General features: G+C 42.8%; 1 protein-coding gene across 3 annotated transcripts in view; it reads left to right on the top strand.

The window, feature by feature from the left end:
- ASB11 (ankyrin repeat and SOCS box containing 11) overlaps positions 1–6,867 on the top strand; it is a 29,110-nt gene extending 22,243 nt beyond the window's left edge. For all 3 annotated transcript variants that reach the window (XM_032389650.1, XM_032389649.1, XM_032389651.1), the window contains exon 7: positions 6,743–6,867. In XM_032389650.1, coding sequence (XP_032245541.1) covers positions 6,743–6,867 — 125 coding nt within the window. The remainder of the gene's footprint in view (positions 1–6,742) is intronic.
- The last annotated feature ends 7,942 nt before the right edge of the window (positions 6,868–14,809 follow it).

The raw sequence follows: 14,809 nt of genomic DNA, 5'->3' as shown, positions 1-14,809 counted from the left end.
TGTCTTGTTGTTGGTGTGTAGGAATGCCACTGATTTCTGTGCATTGATTTTATATCCTGCCACTTTACTGAATTCCTGTATGAGTGCCAGCAGTTTTGGGGTGGAGTCTTTTGGGTTTTCCACATAAAGTATCCTATCATCTGCAAAGAGTGAGAGTTTGACTTCTTCTTTGCTGATTGGGATGCCTTTTATTTCTTTTTGTTGTCTGATTGCTGTGGCTAGGACTTCTAATACTATGTTGAATAGCAGTGGTGATAGTGGACATCCCTGCCGTGTTCCTGACCTTAGGGGGAAAGCTCTCAGTTTTTCCCCATTGAGGATGATATTCGCTGTGGGTTTTTCATAGGTGGCTTTTATGATATTGAGGTATGTACCCTCTATCCCTATACTCTGAAGAGTTTTGATCAAGAAAGGATGCTGTACTTTGTCAAATGCTTTTTCTGCGTCTATTGAGAGGATCATATGATTCTTGTTCTTTCTTTTATTAATGTATTGTATCACATTGATTGATTTGCGGATGTTGAACCAACCTTGTAGCCCAGGGATAAATCCCACTTGGTTGTGGTGAATAATCCTTTTAGTGTACTGTTGGATCCTATTGGCTAGTATTTTGGTGAGAATTTTTGCATCCGTGTTCATCAAGGATATTGGTCTGTAATTCTCCTTTTTGATGGGGTCTTTGTCTGGTTTGGGGATCAAGGTAATAATGGCCTCATAAAACGAGTTTGGAAATTTTCCTTCCATTTCTATTTTTTGGAACAGTTTCAGAAGAATAGGTATTAATTCTTCTTTAAATGTTTGGTAGAATTCCCCTGGGAAGCCATCTGGCCCTGGGCTCTTGTTTGTTGGGAGATTTTTGATGACTGCTTCAATTTCCTTAGTGGTTATAGGTCTGTTCAGGTTTTCTATTTCCTCCTGGTTCAGTTTTGGTAGTTGATACATCTCTAGGAACGCATCCATTTCTTCCAGATGATCTAATTTGCTGGCATAGAGTTGCTCATAATATGTTCTTATAATTGTTTGTATTTTTTGGTGTTGGTTGTGATCTCTCCTCTTTCATTCATGATTTTGTTGATTTGGGTCATTTCTCTTTTCTTTTTGATAAGTCTGGCCAGGGGTTTATCAATCTTGTTAATTCTTTCAAAGAACCAGCTCCTAGTTTCGTCCATCTGTTCTACTGTTCTTTTGGTTTCTATTTCATTGATTTCTGCTCTGATCTTTATCATTTCTCTTCTCCTGCTGGGTTTAGGCTTTATTTGCTGTTCTTTCTCCAGCTCCTTTAGGCGTAGGGTTAGGTTGTGTATTTGAGACCTTTCTTGTTTCTTGACAAAGGCTTGTATTGCTATATACTTTCCTCTTAGGACTGCCTTTGCTGTATCCCAAAGATTTTGAATAGTTGTGTTTTCATTTTCATTTGTTTCCATGAATTTTTTTTAATTCTTCTTTAATTTCCTGGTTGACCCATTCATTCTTTAGTAGGATGCTCTTTAGCCTCCATGTATTTGAGTTGTTTCCGACTTTCCTCTTGTGATTGAGTTCTAGTTTCAAAGCATTGTGGTCTGAAAATAGGCAGAGAATGATCCCAATCTTTTGGTACCGGTTGAGACCTGATTTGTGACCTAGGATGTCATCTATTCTGGAGAATGTTCCATGGGCACTAGAGAAGAATGTGTATTCTGTTGCTTTGGGATGGAATGTTCTGAATATATCTGTGAAGTCCATTTGGTCTAATGTGTCATTTAAAGTCTTTATTGCCTTGTTGATCTTTTGCTTAGACGATCTGTCCATTTCAGTGAGGGGGGTGTTAAAGTCCCCCACTATTATTGTATTGTTGTCGATGTGTTTCTTTGCTTTTGTTATTAATTGGCTTATATAATTGGCTGCTCCCAGGTTAGGGGCATAGATATTTACAATTGTTAGATCTTCTTGTTGGATAGACCCTTTAAGTATGGCCTTCCTCATCTCTTATTATAGTCTTTGGTTTAAAATCTAATTTGTCTGATATAAGGATTGCCACCCCAGCTTTCTTTTGGTGTCCATTAGCATGGTAAATGGTTTTCCACCCCCTCACTTTCAATCTGGGGGTGTCTTTGGGTCTAAAATGAGTCTCTTGCAGACAGCATATCGATGGGTCTTGTTTTTTTATCCAATCTGATAGCCTGTGTCTTTTGATTGGGGCATTTAGCCCATTTACATTCAGGGTAACTATTGAAAGATAGGAATTTAGTGCCATTGTATTGCCTGTAACGTGACTATTACTGTATATTGTCTGTGTTCCTTTCTGGTCTATGTTACTTTTAGGCTCTCTCTTTGCTTAGAGGACCCTTTTCAGTATTTCTTGTAGGGCTGATTTTGTGTTTGCAAATTCCTTTAGTTTTTGTTTATCCTGGAAGCTTTTTATCTCTCCTTCTATTTTCAATGACAGCCTAGCTAGATATAGTATTCTTGGCTGCATATTTTTCTCATTTAGTGCTCTGAATATATCATGCCAGTCCTTTCTGGCCTGCCAGGTCTCTGTGGATAGGTCTGTTGCCAGTCTAATGTTTCTACCATTGTAGGTTCCATATCTCTTCTCCCGAGCTGCTTTCAGGATTTTCTCTTTGTCTCTGAGACTCGTAAGTTTTACTATTAGATGTCAGGGTGTTGACCTATTTTTATTGATTCTGAGAGGGGTTCTCTGTGCCTCCTGGATTTTGATGCCTCTTTCCTTCCCCAAATTAGGGAAGTTCTCTGCTGTAATTTGCTCCAATATACCTTCTGCCCCTCTCTCTCTTTCTTCTTCTTCTGGGATCCCAATTATTCTAATGTTGTTTTGTCTTATGATATCGTTTATCTCTCAAATTCCGCCGTCATGATCCAGTAGTTGTTTATCTCTCTTTTTCTCAGCTTCTTTATTTTCCATCATTTGGTCTTCTATATCACTAATTCTCTCTTCTGCCTCATTTATCCTAGCAGTTAGAGCCTCCATTTTTGATTGCACCTCATTAATAGCCTTTTTGATTTCAACTTGGTTAGATTTTAGTTCTTTTATTTCTCCAGAAAGGGTTTCTCTAATAACTTCCATGTTTTTTTCAAGCCCAGCTAGTATCTTTAAATCATCATTCTGAACTCTAGTTCCGACATCTTACTAATGTCCATATTGATTAGGTCCCTGTCAGTTGGTACTGCTTCTTGTTCTTTTTGTTGAGGTGATTTTTTCCATCTTGTCATTTTGTCCAGAGGAGAATAGATGAATGAGAGAAGAAAATGCTAACAGGGTAACAATGTCCCCAGAAAATATACACTAAACAAATCAGAAATGACCTGAACCTGGGGGAAAAGAAAGGGAAAGAAAGAAAAAAGAAAAAGAAAAAAAAAGAAGAAAAAGAAAAAGATAAAAACAAAACAAAACAAAAAAACAGAATATGATCAAATATGATCAGGCTGGTGCATAGATCAGTGCCACATGCTAGATTTTGGGCATATTTTGGTCTGTTAGAAGAAAGTGCCTCCCAAAATTTTAAAGAAAGAAAAACTTATATATGTACAAAAATAAGGGTTAATATGATGAAGGGATGGAATATGACTGTAAAGATGAAAATTATAAAAGATTTTATAAAAGGAATTGATAAGATAAGAAGTTGGTTGAAAAAAGAAAGAAGAGGATTTAAAAAAAAGAAAAAAAAAGGGAGAGAATGTGATCAGGCAGGAGACTAGAACAAAGCCATACACTAGAGATTTAGGGTATATTTTGATCTGTTAGAAGAACTGTATCTCAAAATTTTAAAGAGAGAACAACTGATATATATATATACCAAAAATAAGGGTAGCTACTATGAAGGGATAGAATATGACACTAAAAATGAAAAATAAAAAATATTTTTTAAAAAAGGGATTGATAAGATGGTTGAAAAAGGGAAAAAGAAAAATTCAAAAAAAGAACAGTTAAAAAAAATTAACTTTGAAAGACTAAAGAATCATGGTAAAAAAGCCATGGAGTCTATGTGCAGTATTCCCCTAGCGCTGGAGTTCTGCCGTTCTCATTGATCGGTAAACCTGGTCTTGGCTGGCTGTTCTCGCTCATCTTCTGGGGGAGGGGCCTGTTGCCATGGTTCCCAAATGTCTCTGCCGGAAGCGGAATTGCCCCGCCCTTGCCGGTCCGGGCTAAGTAATCTGCTCGGGTTTGCTCTCGGGAGCTTTTGTTCCCTGCAAGCTTTCCGTACAGCTTTGGAGGCGGAGAGTGAAAATGGCGGCCTCCCAGTCTCCGCCCCGGAGGAGCCGAGAACTCGGGGTCCCGCCCCTCAGTGCGCCCCCAGAGAAAAGCAGTCAGTCACTCCCGTCTCCCCGGTCTCCGGCCGCACTCCGTGCTCACCCGGCCTGTGACCGCGCGTTTCTATCTCTGGCACCCGACCCCGGGTGGAGTCTCCAAACCCAGCAGATCCCCGCGGTGCGCTCCCGCGCCGCTCCTCCCGGGGGAGGAAGGTGAGTGTCCCCGGATCTGCCGCTTGTTGGGTCCCTGCTGGAGGAGCAGTGGCCCGACTGTGCCGCGGATCACGGTCTATGACAACCCCGAGCTGAGAGCCCGCGCCTCGGCTCCGTCTCTGCAGCCGGCTTCCCCGCTCCGAGCCCTGGGAGCTCTGCCGCCCTCAGGCACCCCCGGTCCTTCTGTGACCCCGAGGGTCCTGAGACCACACTGTCCCACGAGGGTTCCACCCCCCACTTAGCCACCGGAGTGACGTCCCTCAGCAGAGAAGACTCTAAAAGTTCCGATTTTGTGCTCTGCGGCTCTATCACTTGCCAGAAGCGGCCGATGGAGGCCCCTCCCCCGCCGTCTATCCTCCCGAATATCGCCTCGGATTCACTTCTCCGCACGTCCTACCTTCCAGAAAGTGGTCGCTTTTCTGTTCAGAGAGTTGCTGCCATTCTTTTCTTCGATCTCCTGTTGAGTTTGTAGGTGTTCAGAATGGTTTGATCCCTATCCAGCTGAATTCCTGGGACCAGATGAAATCCAGGTCTCCTACTCCTCTGCCATCTTGCTCCACCCCCCCCATTTAGATTTCTTCTAAGCGAGTTCTTCTGTCCTCTGTTGTCATAAATACACCTACTTCATCCAGAAGGATGAACACCAGCTCTGTCAGAGTTCACTCTGGTATCTGAGCTTCTGTAGGCAAACTAGACAGTCTGTCTGTGTTACTGTTTTCCAGAGGAGCTTTAGTTGGGTGACAGGTAGAGATGCTTTCCATTCTTGCTTCCCAAGATTTTAACCGAGGGCAATTATTTGCTCTTTCTATCACATGGACACTCCTCGGAAACATCAAATCAAATGTGACCTGGCTATTTGCATAGGCAGTGTGCCATTTCTCATGGGGTGCAGGGTCCTGTTACAGTAGGATTTTCTTGACAAGGACAACCTTGTGTCGTCCAGTAACCACACAGGTCTAATTGAAGAGCTCTTTACCGAGACAGTCAGGTTAGGGAATAATGGGAAATTACCAACGCCTCGGTATAACTAGTGTTCCAGCCCAAACCTCATTTGTCCTACTCAACCATATTTTGGCTCCCCTTACTTTCCTTCAGCCACTCAAAGCCATGGGTGTGATGACTCCATGAGCCTCCTTGAGACTGAGGTTCCGGGCATAATGGGGGTTAAGCAAGTTGGGTCCTTTCTCTAGATCCTCTATTGAGCTGGGAGCCTGGAGTAAATGGAGGGCCCCTCCCAATAGGACTTGGGACCCAGCCAGCACCAACTTGTGAGCAGCTAGAGCCAGGAAGTCTAGGAGGCCTCTGTGACCATACAGACCCCAACACCCGCTCGGCAGTTGGCCCTTGCTTGGCAGCTCTGTCTCAGGCTCCTGCCTGCTCAGTGCTTCCATTCAGGTTTTCTCCTCAGCCGGTATTATCACATTCATTGGCACATACAGTGCATGAATGGAGTGCATTCCCTTTATTTATTTTTCAAATTTTTAATTTAAATTCAATTTAATTAACACATAGTGTATTACTAGTTTCAGAGGTAGACTTCAGTGATTCATCAGTTGCATACAACACCCAGTGCTCATTCCATCCCGTGCCCTCCTTAATGCCCATCCCCCAGTTACCCTCTCCCCCCACCCACCTCCCCTCCAGCAACCCTCAGTTTGTTCCCTAGAGTTAAGAGTCTCATGGCTTGCCTCCCTGTCTGTTTTCGTCTTATTTTATTTTTCCTTCCCTTCCCCTATGTTCATCTGTTTTGTTTCTTGAGTTCCACATATGAGTGAAATCATATGGTGTTTGTCTTTCTCTGATGGACTTATTTCGCTTAGCATAATATTACCCTCTAGTTCCATCCACGTCATTGCAAATGGCAAGATTTCCTTCTTTCGGATGGCTGAGTAATATTCTATTGTATACATACACCACATCTTCTTTATCCATTCCTCTGTCAGTGGACATCTGGGCTCTTTCCATAGTTTGGCTACTGTGGACATGAAGTGAATTCCCTTTAGGCCTCACGCTTCATTCCTGGCTTGCCTCTGGTTAGCTTCACTCTTCAATATCGCTAATACAATTACATTTAGAGGGTCAACTTAAATGTGTCCCCACCCGGGGGGGCAAACTGGGGTCCCTGTGTGTATTTAATGTCTGCTCCATCACTCTGTAATCCATGTAGAGATCCAGCCTCTCTTAAGCTTGTAGAACATTTCAGCCTCTTCCAGTCCTCTGGTCTCCCCATCTCCCCCACCCCCACTGCCCCGAGCTTCACACATTTTAATTTTTTCCCCAGGCCCACCTGCTCTTTCCCAGCTCTGCCGCCTGTGTGTTCGGAAGTGCTTGGGTCGAGCATGTCATCAAACCATCCATGAACTCCATCTGCCGGAGCTGCTGGAAAGATTCCTGCTGTACCGGTAGCCACAGCTGGCCGCGGGAAGATACTTGGAGATAAGCAGGTTGTTGCCTGCTGTATCCAGGGTACCTAGTGTACATGCCCAACCACTAGACTCGAACTGTCTTCGAATGAGCTCAGGCAGTTAGTGTAGGTCCCCGATGAACCGGAACACTTGAGGAGTGGAAACTCCTGGTTAATGCTCTCATTAACCAAGGGGCAACCAGGAGCCCTTTTGTCTTTAGCTTTTGTTGTTAAGAAACTTTAAAAATCTGTGAAGGGGAGTGAAAATAATCTATGTTTGAAGATTCACGCTCTTTAATTATCTAAGGGTCAATATTCTGAATATCATGCAGACACATGTAAATCTGGGCGAATAAGATTATGATGAGTGTACATAATTCAAGATGTGTTCCTGATTTAGTTCCTCCCTCCTTACCCCTTTCTTTCTTTGCTTCTGTGAATAAACCTCTGCTATAATTTTGATTTCCTTGCTATTTATATATACACACATACATATATATATATGTATATATATATATATATGCTGAATACATTAAAAACGTCACAGTTAGCAGAGACTTCCAGTTACCGAGTTCCTGGCTGATAAGAGAGATGTTGGAAGAGATTAGCTCACCCAGAAGTTGGAGTCTATCGCTCATCACTTCTGGTATTAAATGCTGTTCCTTGACGTAAACACTTCTAGGCTCGAGCAACACTGGGCGTTCCCAACTAGCTGAACCCACAGGCACTGTTTGATGCTTGTTGCAACCCAAGCATCTATCAGCTTATTTTCAAAGTCAAGAGCCTCAGGGTTTTTGTCTGACATGTTAATGCCAGTCACTGAGATGGGCTCAACGCTGGGTCAGTATTATTTCTGTGAGTCTGGACCCCAAGTAAGCCTGATGATTATAATAGAAAACACAGCCTTCCCCTCCCCCTCTCTTTTTCTTCTTTTCCACTCCCTCCCCTTCTGCTTTTCCCACTGCTAGCCTTTCTTTATCTCCTCCTCCTGTTTGTGAATTCAGAACATGGAAATTGGATAGACTTTTAATTGTTGTAAGTACTACTGTCATGGTTCAGTGACTAGAGTAATATTAGCTTCTAAAAAGAAAATTTTCTCTCAAATGATCCTAAGTTTGGTCCAAATATGTATTTCCCCCCCAGTTTTCCTAGCCCTTTGATTCTCAACTAGGGACAGTTTTTCCCCCCCCCCCCCCCCCGGCCCCAGGGACATTTGGCCAAGTTTGGAGACATTTTTAGTTGCCACAACTGAGGGAGGGGTGCTACTGACATCTAGTAGGTGGAGGTCAGAGATGCGGCTAATCATCCTACTGTGCACAGGGCACCTCCCCACAGCAAAGAATAATCAGGTCCAAAATGTCAGTAGTGCCGAGATTGAGAAACAGTGCTCTAAAGCTGGGCTATTCGGTACAGGAGCCACAAGACCCATTAGGCTGTTGAGCAGTTGAAATGTGGCTGAATTGAGATGTGCTGTGGTATTAAAAAAAATACCGTGTTTTGAAGATTCAGTACAAAACATGTGAAATATTAATAATTTTGATGTTGATTACACATTGAAATGATAATATTTTGAATGTATTAGGTTAAATAAAATTCATCATTAAAATTAATTCCACTTCTTTTTACTTTTTAAATGTGACTACCATACAATTTTAAATTATACATGTGGCTAGCATATTTCTGTTAGTACAGTTTGAGACCTTTTTCTGATTTTCACAACTTGGGAATATCAAATAAGTTAATTAGTTAACTATCTGGGGAAAAAAGATTAAATTAATTTAAATTCCTATTTAACATCACGTTCCAAAAACAAATCTTGGTTTTTTTGAAAATGTTAAAAAAATTTCAAATGCTCTAAAATACTAGAAGAAAATGTTCATGAATGTCCGTGAAAGGGAAGGTCTTTTCTAAGCCTAATATCAAAGGCAGAAACTTTAAAAGAAAATACTGATAAATTAAAATACGTATCATAGATATTCAGTAATTAAAATATGTATCATAGAACATTCAGGAATTGGAGGCTTTCTGTCTTCAAAGTGTTCTCCTGAGTGCATTTTTTGGTCAATGTCTGAGCTCTGTGTTAAGCCCCAGGATGTCCTAGGATATTTCATCCATCTGTGGCCCTGAGGAATGTGAGGATCCTGCTGTTCCATCTACTTTCTGAAACTGCAGACCACGGATTTCACGAATCATTTGTATGGACCTCCCAGCTCTGGTAGGTGTGTTTTGTGCATGTGTGTGGAGGGGGGACACTCTATTCTGAACTGAGTCCCAAGAGACCACTTACCAGACCGATCCTTCTGATTCCAGAAGGATGTGGATACAGAACAGGTCCAGATCCCTGTGTCTTGGAGCTGTTGCGATGTTTTATGATTTATGAATATAGAGATTGGACATGAAGTAGTCTTTAAATTCCCTGTGAGTCCTATGATCCATCAAGCTAGAATGAGACCACCAGATGGAATCTTCTGGTTTATATGATACTAGATTGCTTGCTTTGGGGGGTTCTTAATACTAATCTAGATTATTTCATTTTTCACAGGATGTGGGATGTCTTATTCCCCAAATGGTGTAATTTTCTACAATTTCAATCATATTTGAAGTGCTGTAGGATAACTTTTCAATTAATTCATTAAATACATTTTTACCTGGCATCTGTTATGTTCCAGACACTAAGCCTATGAAAAAGATAGACAAGGTCCTTGCCCTCGACAAGCTAATAAGTTACTGGAGGCAACAGGGAGTAAGCAACACATACATACATATCATCCTGTTAGGAAAGTGATAAGAAAAATAAAGCAGGCTGAGGTAAAGTGTGATGATGAGAGCTACTGTTTTAGATAAGGTGATTAGGCAAGACCCTGGCAGGGTGACTGAATTGTGAAAGAACTCCTCAGGCATGTGTCTAAAATTTATTAGTTTATTTTTACTGTGAAGGTTTTAGTGACTTTTTTCAGTATATCACATTTGTTGTTTTGTTTTGCTTTCTTTGCCTGGTTTAACGTCATGATCCTGTTATAAGAGTATTTTTGGTTCCTGCTTTTCCCCCAAACCATACTGCAATGATCTTCTAAGTTTCAAACCCTTCGAATCTATCCTCTTAAATGGTTGCATCCTATCCCTTAGCTTTTCTGTATTGCTGGAATACTTAGATTACTTCTAATTTCTTGCTGTTACAAATACCACTAGTGTGAACTTCATTTTTTTAATAAATCTTTTTAAATGTTTGAGGTAGTTCTTAGAAGATGTTCAGAAGAGGTATCTACCGATTAAGAAAACCGTTTAAAATAATAGTTGGGGCGCCTGGGTGGCTCAGTCAGTTAAGAGTCTGCCTTTGGCTCAGGTCCTGATCCCAGGGTCCTGGGTTCGAGCCCCACATGGGGCTCCGTGCTCCAGGGGGAGCCTGCTTTTCCCTCTGCCTGCCGCTCCCCCTGCCTGTGCTCTCTCTCTCTCTCCCTCTTTCTCTCTGTCAAATAAATAAATAAAACCTTTTAAAAAAATAATAAAATAATAGTTAAAAATAATTGGAAATATTACACAATAAATCACTTTAAGGGAAAAATATTTTCATAACCACACAAATATCCAATATTACCTATCCATGTACCACGTGTCTCTCTAAGGAGACACGTAATACATCAATCTCTATACCCTGTGTCTGTCTCTCATCTATCTACCCATCCATCATTTATCTGACTCTATCCCTCATCTGCCTTGAGTCATTATTTTAAAAAAAGTAAGCTTGCCTGTTTTATTTGGAGACTTAAGCTTCAACTCTTTCAACATCCCTTAAAGTATTTAAAAGGTTAGGTATGTCATTCAACATCTCTGGTTTTCCTGTGTCCTTTGTTAAGGGACGGTTTCTCCCAAAGTGATTCTCCCTGATATTTCTATTTCTCGTCAGAGAAACCTGAGGTTTACAGATACTTTTCTCAGTCACAGCGCTCGTGGTAGAGACGACTTGGCATGCCTAAGGCCGGCATGGGGAGGGAGGAAGGCTGTATGAACAGCTTGCTAGGGAAGGGCGCTTTCAGCGTTGGAGGACCTCCTGAGCTCACCCATCCCAGACGGCCGCCAGCGGCTGCTTTCGCTTGGGATCAGTAATCTCCCTTCTTCAGCCGAGTAGGCACTAGGATGAGCACATGGGTCACACTTTAGCCTGTAAAACATGCACTCTAGATTTTTAATTTTTATCTGGTACATTTCCCCCCACCACTGTTGTTTCGAAACTTTCCCAGCTTACAGAAAAATGACAAGAATAATACCACGAACATTTGGATACCTGTCACCTCAGTTTACCCATTTTTAGCATTTTGCCACATTTGCTCATCTGTGTGTACGCACACATGTGTATACATGCGTGCACATGCCTGTAGAATGTATATGTATATAAACCATGTATAATGAATACATATACCAATAATTTTTTTAAAGATTGATTTCTTTTTGAGAGAAGGAGTCTCAAGCAGACTCCCCACTGGGCACAGAGCCCAATGCGAGCCTGATCCACGACCCTGAGATCATGACCAGAGCCGAAATCAAGAGTCGGACGCTTAACCTACTGAGCCACCCGGGCACCCCTGTACAAATAATTTTAAATGGGCCATTCATGAATAAACTGTGGAAGTCATGATTCTTCCCCAAGGCCAGCATTAGCTGAGGCCGAGTGTTGCAAAAAATATAAGGGGGGCACCCAGAAACTCTATCATCGAAGTAAATATTTTAGTGCAATGTTTAAAAAAAATTCGATGTTACAGAAAAAAGCCCACGATGACCAAAAATATCAAAAATTTTAATAAAGACGGGCTGTTGTTTGTCTTATAGGCTTAACACAATTGTGCAAGGAGAGGAATGTTTCCAATCAGCTGGAGGTCCTGGGACATATGAGGAATGACAGTGGCTTGCGAACAGATTGGGCAACGAGGGCTTTATATATACTCCTGTGTTTTGACTGTGGAGCTTGCATTAGCTTTTCCCTTTTTGATGCACAATGTGTCCAGAGGGGCAGGCATTTCTCCCTCTGCAAGCTGCATGTGGCTCGGCCCTAAGCACTTCAGCAGGCACCTCCTAGGAGCACAGAGATTCTTTTGTATCACCTCCGTGCAGTAATCACATGCAGGAAGCTCGACAGTGATGCACTTGTGACTATGTGATATGAGTCCATATTTAACTTTCGGAGATTGTGCCATCGATGTCTTGTCCCCCCTCTCCCAACACACCTCCAGTCAGGATCTGATCAAGGATCATGTACTGTTGTCTCCTTTGAGCTAGAAAGCCTCCCCACTCCCCCCCTTTTGTCTTCCGTGCCATTGGCCTTTTTGAAGAATCCAGCCCCATTGTTATGCAGACTGTTTCTCAATTTTGATTTGCCTGATGGTTTTCCTCAAGAATGCTGCACTCTGCCGGTTTAAAGAACTCATCCTTGTTTGGATCTGACTGTCCTGCTAGCTGGAGTGGGAGTGAGTGCCCTCCCAAGTAGCAGCACCAGCTCGCCCAGCGCCAGAGCCAGCTATGCTAGAACCGCAAACAGCTCGGCTTTTTGCGGGAAGGGCAGACCGTTCCACATTATCAGAGGAGATGTGTACCTTTTGGGTTTTAAAGGTTTTGTGCTAGAAAAATGGCTGGCTGGAATGACAAGAGGTTTCTGCTCCTGGGCCGACTTTGACTGCTTGGAGGTGACTTTCAAGGCTCCCCAGGGCCTGGCGGGGGGGAGAGTCTGGGAGTCCCTGAGTGACGTCAGCTGTGGACATCTGGGTGAGGGGGGCGCAGAAGCACTGGCTGGTAAGACTGCGCTTGATAAAGAATGACTGTAGCTCATACACATGTAAATCAACTCTATCCTCATATAGACCCTTAAAAATGCATGACTTTCTCTTTTTTTTTCTCTAAGATTTTATTTATTTGACAGAGAGATAGAGAACACAAGTAGGCAGAGAGGCAGGCAGAGGGAGAGAGAGAAGCAGGCTTCCTGCCGAGCAAGGAGCCCGATGCGGGGCTCCATCCCAGGACCCTGGGATCATGACCTGAGCCGAAGGCAGCCACTTAACTGACTGAGCCACCCAGGCGCCCCTGCATGACCTTCTCTTGTAATGGTTTTTGAATTCCTGACCAGAAGTGTGGTTAAACAGTTAAAAAAAAAAAAAATCAGTCCCCATCCTCCACTATTCTCGAGAGGTGACCAACATTATAAATATAGGGAGAAGGTTAAAAGCTGAGTAATTCCCTCCCAGGTACTAGGGCAACAACCTAGAAATCCCCTTTATTGTCATTTTGGACAATAAACTTAAATTTGGTTATGGAAAAGTGGTATCTTCTTGGAGTTTCATTAAAGGTAAATAAAGAAGCTGTACCAGGAAGATTTTACTCAAAGAACGGGGTTAATATTCAGGATCCCCATGGTGCCTCTCTGTTTAACTCCTCGTCATCCAGTCTACGTTGGGACTACATTTCTCAGTCTCTGCCAAATGCAGGTTTTATAGTTCTTCAGCTCTTTCCTGGTGTTGTAGTGAGCAATGCCTATTATGCCCATGGCCCGTTTAGTTAATTCTGCAAAGAACTGGAGGGGCAGTTTGGCAGAGTTTCTCTCAATCTTAAAAGAACAATTCCAAAATGAAATTTATATTGAGATAATTGTGCATTTGCATGCAGTTGTAAGCGGTAATACAGAGAGGGCTCCTGTGTCTTTGCCCACTTTCCCCCAGTGACAGCTTTCTGCAAACCTCTAGTACAGTGGACCTCGGCCACCGACCTCGTTCAGAGTTCTCCAGTTTGGCTTGTAGTCACTTCTGCGTGTGTCTTTAGTTCTGGACAGATCATCGCATGTGTAGGAGCAAACCTCTGACCCGGCCTTCCCCCTCTTAGGAATGTCTCCTCCAGAAATATTTGCAGTTGTACACACAGCCACTGAGACAAAAATATGGACTGCGGCATTTTTGTGGTAGTGAAAGAAATGGTCACAGTCTGCCTCCATCATAGGGGGATGGTGAGCTAGTTGGGGCCCAATATGGAAAGCTACACAGTAGTGAAGAAAGAAAGGGCCAGCTATATATGCACAGGGAGAGATCTCCAAGACGAAACAAGTGTGAGAGGCATGGGACAAGATGGTAATATAATTACATTTATGGGAAAAATGTAAAGGGATAAGTGTGTGTCCATATGTCTGCACAGAAATGCATTTTAAAATGTGAAGGACACTCCTCATGTGGCTGCCACGTGTTTCAGTCGGGGATCCCTAAGTCTGAAACAGTGAAGTTACCTCTTCGGCATTAAAAAAAAATAAAAAAACCAAAAAAACCTCTACATTCATTTCACAGACAGAGTATGCCTGAGACTAACTCAGAGCCTTCCCTCCCTGCGAAGAAAGATGCCCTTGGGACGGCCATCAGCCGGAAGCAGCACCCAGGGATGCAGGGAAACTAGGTCCACCTGAACAAGGACCCGCTGTTTTCGGAAAGGCAAGCGTGTGAAACCTCTCCAGAGTAAAACTTTTTATAATTAACAAAGTAGCAAGTTTCTCCCACACCCCACCTCCCTGCAGCAACCCATTTTCCAATAGCAACCATTAATTATTTATTTAGAAGTTGAAACACAGCGTGGGGAGGAAGGGCGAAGCAGGACACTAGGATTTAGGGAAATCCTCTTGGTCAGAGGGAAGAAAATAGAAGTTCTGTCCAAAGGGGCATTTTTGTAACATATAGACACATTTTCCCATAAGAAACTCCCAGAAAAATTGAAACCACATGTGCAGATGGCCTGGGCGTGCTGTGCATGTTGCTGTGCAAGCAATTCAGCAGGGCTGCAGCAAAACCAGCTCTCTCAGCTCTTGGGTTCTGGGGCTTTCTCAACCACGAGGAGCCCCCAAAGAACAAGCGGATCCCAGCAGAGCAAACAACGTTGCAGCAGGGAGTGGTTTCCTTACCCCCACCCTGTTTGTTCCCTTTGCTC

This window comes from Phoca vitulina, unplaced genomic scaffold (genome assembly GCF_004348235.1).
Source record: "Phoca vitulina isolate PV1807 unplaced genomic scaffold, GSC_HSeal_1.0 scaffold55, whole genome shotgun sequence".
Classification (NCBI taxonomy): domain Eukaryota; kingdom Metazoa; phylum Chordata; class Mammalia; order Carnivora; family Phocidae; genus Phoca; species Phoca vitulina.
This window is presented reverse-complemented; position numbering and strand designations above follow the sequence as displayed.